Source organism: Triticum dicoccoides, chromosome 7B (genome assembly GCF_002162155.2).
Source record: "Triticum dicoccoides isolate Atlit2015 ecotype Zavitan chromosome 7B, WEW_v2.0, whole genome shotgun sequence".
Lineage (NCBI taxonomy): Eukaryota > Viridiplantae > Streptophyta > Magnoliopsida > Poales > Poaceae > Triticum > Triticum dicoccoides.
The window spans coordinates 46,268,341-46,279,862 of record NC_041393.1 but is presented as its reverse complement, the minus strand read 5'-3'; the positions used below and the strand labels follow the sequence as shown (position 1 = coordinate 46,279,862).

The 11,522-nt window shown below is 50.5% G+C and overlaps 2 protein-coding genes across 2 annotated transcripts in view; both read left to right on the top strand.

Moving 5' to 3' along the window:
• LOC119338582 (cysteine-rich PDZ-binding protein-like) overlaps positions 1-841 on the top strand; it is a 181,017-nt gene extending 180,176 nt beyond the window's left edge. The window contains exons 5-6 of the mRNA XM_037610892.1: positions 76-167; positions 576-841. Of these exons, the coding sequence (XP_037466789.1) occupies positions 76-167; positions 576-640 (157 nt within the window). The 3' untranslated portion in view covers positions 641-841. The remainder of the gene's footprint in view (positions 1-75; positions 168-575) is intronic.
• A 7,844-nt stretch (positions 842-8,685) lies between these two features.
• Positions 8,686-10,722, top strand: LOC119340750. Its single transcript, XM_037612674.1, has 2 exons — positions 8,686-9,615; positions 9,685-10,722. Exons 1-2 carry the CDS (start codon positions 8,817-8,819, stop codon positions 10,530-10,532), a joined length of 1,647 nt encoding a protein of 548 aa, XP_037468571.1. The 5' UTR covers positions 8,686-8,816; the 3' UTR covers positions 10,533-10,722.
• Positions 10,723-11,522: the final 800 nt, after the last annotated feature.

The window sequence follows — 11,522 nt, the reverse complement described above, 5'->3', positions numbered from 1 at the left end:
CCTCTTAACTTGCACATGTTCAAATTGTTGTTTCAAGATATTATAGTCTAACTCTGCTGTACTGCTAAATATCAGGTGGACTCCTTATGGAAATACCAAATGCATAATCTGCAAGCAACAGGTGCACCAGGACGGTAAATACTGCCACACCTGTGCCTATTCAAAAGGTAAGCAGCAAACTCCTTTTGGAACAGTTTATACAACATGTATTGTTTTTCTTTGGCGGTGGTTATTTCTGGCACATTAAGTTTGTCTGCTAATCATGGAATTTATCTAGTAATATAGTCTTAGGGTAACTCTAGCCGAACCCTTGAAAGGATTTAACTGCACTTCTCAAATTTGGGCAGAAGTGCCCCAACCTCCTCAACTTCGCGGGTTCTGCTAGAACCGTTCTCAAAATTGAGGAGTTAAGGTTTGATAAAGGTGTTTGAGGAGTTAAATTTTGAGGGTTCAGCTAGAGGTGCCCTTGGTATTTAGCACGCTATTTGGTAAAAGGATCAAACTTATGGCTGCCAATTTTTAGCATGTTTTGTAGTAGTTCCCAAAATTTTGCTCATACTGGTAGCTAATTTCAGGGGTGTGTGCGATGTGTGGTAAGCAAGTGCTGGACACGAAGCTGTACAAGCAAAGCAATGTGTGAGTAGGGTACTCATGTACTGGACTTGGTATGTTTAACATGTAAGATCATGGCATCATGTACTAGCGATATTGCTGTGGAAAAACGTGATGTATGCGGTGTTATGAAAAGAACAAATTTTAACAGTTGTGTAAGCGGGCGTGCTTGTCTCTGTAATTTGAACCCTTGAGCAATGTGGATTTTTGCTGCCCTGGCACATGCTTCTGTTATCCCGAGCTACTCGGTCACCAGATTTTGTTTTTAAAAGATCCAGCTGATGGCTGGCTTATATTGATATTAGCAGGAATGCAAAAGTGGAATGTCAGGTGACCCAAGGATCAAGGATAAAAAAAGAGTACAGGCATCAGTACTGATTATTCTCTCGGTGGATCCCCAAAAGGGTGCTCTAATTTTGCTGCTCCTACCTGGCCTCCATAACTCCAGCGTTCTCCTGACAATTGGAGTCGAGGATTCAATTTTTCCTCTGAAAGTGCTTCCGTTTCTCTCCTGCCAAATCTCCCATAGGACAGAAGGAACTCCGGCCTAGCTCCGTCGATCATGGACGTGATGATTTCTGTGCTCTTCTTCCATGTATCCGGATGTAAAGAATTGCATCCATACCATTGCGCTGCTATGTGAGCCAAACAGAGTAGGAGATGTTGCAATTATAGGAAAGGTGTTCGGCGGATTCCAGGTTACGTAGGCACAAGTAGCCATTTGGCCAACCTCTTGTTTGCATACGGTCTACGGTCGCTGAGGCGGTCACCTATTGGATCATCCTCGCCGGCCTGGCGCAGGATAAGACGGACAACGACTCTTCTCGTTATTCATGGAAAAAAAAAAACTATCGCACGGCGATGCCACAGCTACCCGGACCTTTGGCCTGGGCAGTTCTCGTTAGGACCTTTGGCCTCGCTAAGTCGGGCATGCCTTGGTAGACCATGACGGCCTCACACTAGGTCATCAACATCTTCACTGGCACATATCCAGCATATCGTAGCAGGCGAAGATCCATCCATTTTTTTCTTTGAAATGGAGGCAAAAGATTTGCCTAATCTATTAAATGAGAAGGATAGAGTTTTTGGAGTGTTACAAGACCTGACCCAACACGGCCTGACAATTACTCACTTATTACAATTTTCCCTAGTTTCTTAGCGCCGGCGGTTACTCAAAGCTTTGCCTCATCAGTTACAAGTTGGAGAAAGCTTGGAGGCGGCGCGCTCTTGTGCCGGAACACCCGAGCCGGAACACCCGAGCGTTTCTCTCATTCCAAATTGTCCACAAGACAAGCATAGTGAGAGAGGCCATAACTCGCCTGTTGGGGTTCGTCGTGTCGGTCCTCTTGTCCCACCATTCGAAGAGGGATGCGTGGAGATGCCAAGTGGTGGTGTCCATGTGTGCAAGCCCAAATTTTGGATGACCATGTTCCATAGCCGTGTAGAGTAACGGCACCTAACAAAGAGGTGAATGGTCGTCTCTTGTTCTCTCTTACATAGGGGGCAAATGCCACAATTTGCCCAGCCACGACGCTCCAAACGGTCGGCAGTCCAAATCCGCCCTTGCAATGCAAGCCATGCAAAAAACCTTAACTTTCGGAGGGGCCCAGACTTTCCACACCATGAAGTCCATAGGAGATAGCGTTAAACCCAGGAATTGCACCTTGTAAGCAGTGGACGTCGAGTAAACCCCATCCATGGAGTGCTTCCACACAATGTCATCCTCGGCGTAGTCATCAATGTGAAAATCATGAGTGAGCATCCAAAGGGTGAAGAATTCCCGGACGTGGTCTCCGGAGATGACGGTGTCCCTCTTGATCTGGAGCATCCAAGCGTTCGCCTTGAGGGCGTCACACACCTTCCAAGTTTTCCTCCTTGAGGCTTCAAAGATCAGAGGAGCAATGTCCTTGGGCTTGTGGCCGAGAAGCCAAGGGGAGTCCCAAAAAGGTGTTTTTTGCACCATTGCCCCTGACTATCATGGTGGATGCATAGAAGAGATCATGGTCTTGAACAGTACATGGGTTACCCAAACCCAACCATAGTTGCTCGGCTCCTTCCATTCATACCACAACCATCTCAGCCTTAATGCGCGACCAAACTTGTCAATGTTTAGCACCCCGAGGCCTCTGTATGCAGAAGGACGGCAAACAATTTCCCAATTGACTTTGCATGTGCGCCGGTTGTCTTGTCAGATCCAGACCAAAGGAAGGCTCCCCTAATCTTTTTCAGGTTGTGAAGAGTTCCTTGCGGAACAATCAACGACGTGATGGAGTATATCGCTTGAGAAGCAACCACAGATTTGACAAGCGCCGCTCGGCCAATGGTGGTGATGTTCTGCCCCTCCCAAGTGACCAACTTGGCAGCTACTTTGTCCTCTAGATAATGGAAATCAATTTTCCGAAGCTGCCAAACCGATAGTGGGATGCCCAAATATTTTATGGGAAAAGAGGCCCGGGTCGCCGGCATATTACTTAGGATGTGCTCCAGGTCGAGACTAGCACACCTAATGGGCACAACATATCTTTTCTAGAGATTGGTGCACATGCCCGTGACATCCCCAAAGCCTCTTAGGATGATCGACAGGTTGTCGATGTCTGTCTTGATCGGAGCCATGAAAACCGCCGCGTCGTCAGCATACAGGGAGGTTCTCACCATGGCCCCTCGTCCACGAAGCTTGTGAATAAGGCCCTTATGAGTTGCTAGATCAAGGATGTGGTGAAGTGGGTCTATCTCCGTCACGAATAGCAGAGGCGAAAGAGGGTCCCCTTGCCTGAAACCGCTGCCATGCTTAATGGGTTGTCCAGGGATGCCGTTGAGGAGGAACCGTGATGATGACGAGGAAAGCAAAGCTGCAACCCAATCTCTAAATTTATCTAGCAGACCTTTTGGTTGAAGCAAGTCCGAAATGTATTCCCATTTGACCGAGTCAAAGGCTTTTTTGATATCGAGTTCGAAAAGGAGGGTGGGAGTCTTGCACTTATGGAGCCGGCGGGCGAAGTTGTGAACGTACATGAAGTTGTCGTGAATGCTCCTTTTCTTAATGAATGCGCTCTGCACGTGGGAGACAAGGGCACCCATGTGGGGTGCGAGCCTTAGGGATAGCACCTTGGCAATGATTTTTGCTACGACATGAATAAGGCTAATGGGTTTGTAGTCGGAAATGCCCTTGGCCCCTTCTTTTTTGGGTAACAGTACCACATTGGCAGAATTGAGCCACTGGAGGTTGTTAGTGCGAAGGGCGCCGAAACATCTATTGACTCATGATGTCATGTTTGATGTAGCCCCAACATCTCTTGAAGAAGAGCCCGATGAATCCGTCGGGGCCGGGTGCCTTGTCGTCGGGCATCTCCTTAATGGCCTCCCACACCTCGTCCTCAATTATATCATTACCAAGCTCATGGAGATCAAGGGATTGGATGTTGAGCTCATCCCAATTAAAATCGGCGGTAGGCGTGGATCCAAACCCCATGACCTCAGGGAAGTGGTCGCGGATAATATTTCCTTGTGGGAGTGTTCGGTGACCAGCATACGGCGCGGGCACGCGGCGGCCAGCAGGCGGGCGGTGCGAACACGGCCAAGGTGCGCGAGAGCTCCGGGCTGCGCGGGCACGCGGGCTGCGCGGACGCGGCGGCTAGGTCACAGGCGGCGCGGATGGGGCGGCATGCATCAGCGAAGAGAAGAGAGAGAGAGACGAGGATTGAGTGGCTGCACATGGGGTCGAGTCGATGTGCGTGAACGTGACCAGACAGCCTCATATTGCCCTTAGATTTGAGACGAGTTTGAGGTAGGCCGGTCAGTCCGGGCGTTTAGGGACGAAGTGGGGGGTTCGGTTGGGTTAGTTTTTTCTGATCGGACACTGGCCGGGAGGGCGTTTTGGACGTTTGAGGGAGAAGTGGAGGGTCCGGTTGTAGATGCTTTTATTTGGCCATTCAAAGCAACACAACACTCAAGTGGCACACCCCGACATAGGCCACACAGAAAACAAGCAAAAGCAGCCGAGCAAAACGATCAACCAATCGAGGGGAAGAGCAAGATCAAAGGGCACACACATCACACACGCACACACACAAAACGACAAAGAAGCATAACGGGCCATCCAAATGATGGCCCGACATTCCTTTTTTTTTTAAATACACACGAGTGTGCGCACTCTATATTAAAGAAGGGAACGGAAAAAAAAGCCCCTCCACGATGATGTTACATACTACAATATGAACACGAACTCCACCCCACATATGCTACGGTGTTCGCCTAATACGGCCTCCTAGCCCACTCTCCTAATTTCGCTAGGAAAGTACTGGCGTCTTCTTTTATCATTCCCACTTGCTTACATGCCATTACCTCAGCCTGGATGTTGCTGATCACATGGTTCATGGAAGGGGGGCGGTGTCGAACACAATGGCATTGCGATGTCTTCATAGTTCCCAGAGCACGAGGGTTCAGACCGTCCTAATATCCTTGCAAGCCCGACCTGATCCACCCTTCTCTACAGACCATTATGCGATGCTTTCCCCCCTCGTCGGGGCCCAGTTCGGCTTGCCTGCGGCATCAGAGATGATGGTCCAAACTTCTCTGGCAAACACACAGTCTAGCAGCAGGTGATTGATGGTTTCTTCCTCCTGGTCGCAAAAAGGGCATCGCTCTGGGCTAGCCGGTCTGCCGTCCAACACTTGTTCTAGAGGGCCATCCAAGCGAAGAAGCGGCAGCGAAGCGGGGCCTTCAATCGCCAGGTGAAGCTCGCTATTAGATATCACTTCCCTGCCCCAGAATCTCGCTGTGTACACTGACCTAGTCGAAAAGCGTCAGTCCTTCTCACAGGACCATGTGACGGAGTCGTTTGCATCAAAGTTCAGCAAGATCTGATCGGTCTCGGTCCACAGGTGGAGATACTCCGTAAGCCGGCAGAAATGACAAATCTGACCTATAGAAAAACTATTTCACAAACTAAACTGTGTTTGAAAAAATTTCACCCAACTGATCTTTTTGTGTAGCGCCCGACATATAGGCGTCACACTACACTGTGGAGCGCCTAGCTTCCAGGCGCTACACGTCTATTCAGTGTCGTAACCCAGATTGCCCGAAAAAAGCTAAGTCAATGTGCAACGCCTGAGAGCTAGGCGCTACACTGTATAGTTTAGCGCCTCGTATAGGCGTTGCACTACTCATGACATGCACCATCCAAGGTTACGTAGCATCTATGAATCTAGCTAACCTACCTTCAGACATGTCGCTGTCGCCCTATCCCCTAGCTCGTTTCAGTCCTTTGTTGTGGACACGAGATGGATAGAGCAGCAAGTGCGTACGTGCCCTGCCCACGTGAGCCTAGCGAGGCTCCGCATGCCTGTCCCAATGCGACGGAAACACGTCGACGGCGTCATCGGCGGACACGCTAGTTCTGGTTCTGGGATGCATGCAAACCTATCCATGCATGCATCAGCGTATTTATACACTGCTCTGTGTTGTGCTGCTTCCGACAGAAGCTTGCCTTGTTTACAGTGATGTTGGGCGAAAGGCTGAAGTATACCGGCCACCAGTGCAGCGCCTATACGCTAGGCGCTGCACTATATAGTGTAGCGCCTAGCTCTCAGGCGTTGCACACTGACTTAGCATTTTTCAGGCAGCCTAGGATGCGACACTGGCTAGTCGAGTAGCGCCTAAGAGCTAGGCGCCGCACAGTGTAGTGTGACGCCTAGATGTCGGGTGCTACATAAAAGAGTCAGTCGGGTGAATTTTTTTTCAAACATAGTTTAGTTTGTGAAATAGTTTCGTTCATAGGTCAGATTTGTCATTTTTGCCCGGTAAGCCTTGCCACGATCTTCTCCGGCCCCACATGGGCGGCCCATCCGTCATCAGTCAGTGTTTGGCTCATCGTGTAGCTCGAGCGCATCCCAGGGCTGACCCGCGCGTATAGGTTGGGAGCCACCTCCTGAACCCTACAGCCCTGCATCCATCTATCCTCCTAGAACAAGGCATCCTTGCCACCCCCTAGCATGCAGCGAGTCACCGTTCTCATGAGTTGCCTTGACTCCTCTGGCACCATGATTTAGTTAGCCTCTCTGGTGATATGGGTCGACCCGTCTGATTTCCCATTTTGTTGTAACCAGCGAGCATTTGCTATTGGCTTTTGTTTGATGATTGGATTGCTCAGGTTTGTTATAATATTTTTGAGCATTGATAATGTCAGTACATTATGCTTTTAGGACATAATTTTTCCTTGTGTGTTGATGCAGTTATAGTGTCCTTTACGAGATAATTTTATGTAGTAACATATTGATAATTAAATTGATTTGTTTCATCGTGTTGGTAGACCATTCTCTTCGGAGATTTTTTTTTTTGTCTTGGTGACCATTCTTTTTGATAACTACTGATGTAACTCTCTGGTACTTACTTTTAGGCATCTGATTAAATTGAGGTCGACGGCAGACTGTGCTGGCTATCCAAATCTCCATCGAAGCTGCACTAAGTACTTTATTTTGCCGGTACATCATATAAGGTTGACTTTTAGTTTTCTATCCATGATGGGCTGTGTACTCTTTTTCCAATACGCTATGTAAGAATAGCTTATATCAGTCATTATTTGGATGAATGAGCTGCTGTAATGGTGGCTGGACTTTGCATCGCCTGGGCGCTGTTTCAGCGAACTTCTATTCGATGGTTCACCACTTGGGCGGGTGGTCCGTGCCATGTAGTGCTGGGTGCTGCAGCGGCATGCACTTTCACCGATCAAGACCCTGCCTCCGTGCCTGTGTCTTCTGCATAGCAGAGTGATCTTGGGCAACTGTGGCCACATGTGCCGTCTGTGCACCGCCAAACCCGCGCAGCTAGTGATGAGGGAGGTTCACTGCCGGTGATCCGGTGGCCCGTGAGGATGCACGCAATGAACCAACCTGTGAGAGCCCCAAGGGATACCCATCGACTATACTACTTGTAACCTGCAAGACTTCCCCTTGACTCAAGAGTTGGTCTGCTTTGATTTACAAAACAAGAAAAAAAAAACACTCGAGCCACTTTGAGAACTCCCCTCAAAATGACTCTTCAATTCAGAAATCTAATTAAATTCTGGAGTTTCACGACTTATATGTTTTCCACGTAGCCTGTTTGACTTTTACAAAGTTGTAATTTTTCGTAGACATTTTCCAAACAAAACACATTGCATTTTGAATGTAAAAGATAGAACTTCATGGCGTCCAAATTTTACAGCATTTCATTGTAGTGTGTTCTGACGAAGGCACACACCTAATATCTAACTAATATTTATGCCTTTTCATGTCACGCAACCAAAAAACGTATGGTCCATATTTTTCACATTTCAATTTTCCGAAGTAAACACTGTGACATGACATCCAATGCATTCACGTTTCCCCTCTGTTTCAACATTTTGATAATCCAACGAACCAAAGAAGTCCCAAATTTCGGAGGAACTAACAGAAGGTCTAACTTTATGCAAAGTAGATTCATATATTCGAAGACTTACCCGTCCATACATGCTAGATTAAAGAAGAAATATTTTTTATGCCCATAAATGAAGAATTCTAATTTGCTCGCTAAAACTATTTGGACGCGCGAACTGAGCGTAGTTCAGATGGTGTAGATTACTTATGATGGAACCAACCCAATCCATCAAGGTTGAAATTCTAGACTTGACACTGGTACTCACATTTTTCTGAATTATTTGTGGAGTTTCCAACGATATTCGTTTAGTAGGAGTAGACGTTCCCATCGACTACAATGACTTTGTCAATTTCAGGATGTTGCGCCGGACGTGTATCTAGAAGTGCTCTTAGGGGTACTTTGTGTGTGCGTTCATATAGGTCAATGTATGTGCGTAAAAAAGTTTGGATTCTTCTTTTATACTATCTCAATAAAGCTTTGATCTCTTTATGAGTTTCCTAGAATATTTAGTTGATTTCAAAATTTATACTTTCTCCTGTAAAAATATTTTGCATTTGCATCATAGGGCAGGGTCGTAAAACTTGTATGGGTAAGTCAACTTGGGGTTTACTACTTTCTAATCCGGTCCGGGCTGCATGTGCAAGACGCTACTTTACTTTGCCGCAGCCGGCAGCACAGACTCGAACCAAAGCAGAGTACTAGCAAGAAAACCCCAAGGTGACTCATCTGCTTCTCCTCCGGCCGGGCAAGGACACCGTCGTCGTCGAGGCGGAAGCCACCAAGCAGGGCACCAAGTGCAGAAGCGGAGCGCGATGGCTTCCTCCTCCTCGTCCTCCGTCGTCCTCATCAGCGACACCGACAACGACAGCAACGACGACGACGCCGCCTCGGACGCGCTCTCCGGGCCGGGCGCCGACCGCATCGCCTCGACCCTGCGCACGCAGGCCGCCGTCGACGCCCTCTGCAGGAAGCACGGCGTCCCGAGGGAGTTCCTCGCGCACCCCGCCGGCGATCTGCGCGCGTGCAGCACGCCGCCTCCGGGGGCCGTCTGCGTGTACGCCCACGCGCTGGAGACCGGGGTGCGCTTCCCGTTGCACGCCTTCTTCTGCGACACGCTCAACCACTTGGGCCTCGCGCCGGGCCAGCTCTCGCTGAACGGGTGGCGCGTTATGGTGGGCTTCGTCGCGCTCTGCCACGAGGCCGGCGTGCGGCCGTCGCTGGTGCTGTTCAGGCACTTCTTCAAGCTCTACAACAGGAACGGCTGGTGCTACATCCGCTGCAGGGTTGCCGCCGGAGTGCTCTTCACTGGCCTCAACTACACCATATCCGAGAGAGAGTGGAAAGGGGGTTTCTTCTTCCTGACGTCGCCGGGACAATGGCCGTGCCCCGTGCGTTGGGGCGAGCCGCCGTCCAGGAGGTCGTCCGCAAATCTGGCGCTGACGAGCAAGCAGAGGCAGCGGGCGGAAAAGCTGCTAGGCGCACGCGGCGCCGCGGTTGATATCCGGGCTTACCTCCGCGTGACAAATCTTGATGCGGCCTTGTCCGGCAACCTCGCCGGCGCACCGCCGCCACCACCACCTCAGCCTTCTCCCCGTTCTACTCTTGCCAAAGGTAAGCCGCTTGTCCAATTAGCACATACACACGGCGAAATGTATTTGACTGTTGTTGTTTGTGCGCTAGGGGTTGATCCGCCCGTCCGCAACATGACTGACACTATGCCCGTGGAGAAGACGGCGGCGCCGGCAGCATGGACGGAGCAGGTGAAAGGCGAGGCGTACGGCGACACGCTGCTGTCCGGGAAGAAGAGGAAACGGGAGGAGGCCACCGCAACAGACGGGCTTGGCTGCGCCGCCCCGGTGTCCGACACGCGTGCCCCGTCGGGCTTTGACCCGGGGTCACCGCACTCGCCCGTGCCCGACGCACACGACGGCGACACAGCCGACTGGAAGGCCGCACGGAAGGTGCTAGAGTGCATCGTCACGCCGTCGCGGGAGGACAAGTTCGCGGCGTCGAAGCCCTCCGACGTCGTCGCGTCGAGCTACGTGGCGATGCTCCAGGTATTCTTGCAAGCAAATCGTTCGTCCGTCGGTGTATGTCCGGATCGGACCCGGATCACATTGTTTGTGTGTGCCGTGCGGCGGCAACGATGGCGTGCGCAGGCCGTGAACTACGTGCCCTTCTCCTCGGGCTACGCGCTGGACCTGGACGAGAAGCTGGTGGCGCGGGAGCGCGACAACGTGGCGCTGTGGGAGCAGATGGACAAGGAGAAGATGGCGAGGCAGGCCGCGGAGGCGGAGCTGGAGGCGGTGAAGGCCGAGCTCGCGGCGGCGAAGCGGGCGACAGACTCGGAGCTGGAGAGCGCCAAGACGGCGGCGGTGCAGCAGTTCCTGGCGTCCGAGGAGCACACGCGGCGGCTCGCGGAGCATGCGCTGGCGGGGTACGAGCGCGGTGCCGAGGAGATGAAGGGCGTCGTGCTCCGGCACTACCCGCGCCTCGACGCCGCCAAGCTTGTCCTGCCACTTGATTAGCTCGGGCTGATTGATTCATGATTTGGAGTACTGCTGGGCCATGATCTAGGCATATGCCTATCGTAATTTGTTGTTGGTGGAAGGTTTGTTCACCAAAATCAAGCCTGTTATCTACTCGATGATGTTGCATGCACCGAATACTTCTCGAGCTTCAGATAGAAGCTCACAATTCACGGTTCATTTTGGTGAACATTCAGGAACAATGCTGTTGTCTAGTACGGTCTGCTAGCGAATTCTGGTTTACGACCGTGATCTAGAAATGGTTCATGAATCCGAACAATGATAATCAGGTGAACGTTTCTCACATGGCGGTTTAGCAATGCCAAATCGAGAGGCACGGTTTCTATGCTCTGGTCTCATCCTGAATATCGCAAAAATAAAGGTACCTTCTTGAAAGAAGGCAAATGTTAACAAAAATGTGAGCCATGAAATGCTCGAAAATAATACATATTACATACGTTCCGTATTAGTTGCCTTATATTTGTTTAGATACGCATGTATCTGACATACACGTAGATTACCGACGGTGTAACCATGATCGCATATGGTGATGCGGTACTCCGGCTACCGTTCTTCCCCTTCTGACCAAATCTGTCTGGATGGATCTAGAGTGGTCGTCCAACCCTCTTCGATTCATTCTTCTCGGTAGTGACGATCAGTCTCACATATCGTTGTTGTCGGGTCTGACTAGCCGGCGACTTCCTCGGCACTACGTTAATATCGATTTCTTGACTTCGACGGTGCTATGAACATCCAGAGACAGGATCGAGCTTCGCTTGGGATGCGCCTCTAACGAGCACAGGGTGGGGAGTGTGCGGGCATATTGATTTGGCTTAATACATGGCTTCCCTGCCTTGCCTATTCACGGAGTCCTCGGAGTTGGAGCTTGGGGCAACTCGGTTTCGATTGGGATTGCCGCTCAGGTCATAAACCTCCAAGGCGCAATGTACACCATCACCGATGCTCCCGGCGCGTCTTCTTCCTCTGGAT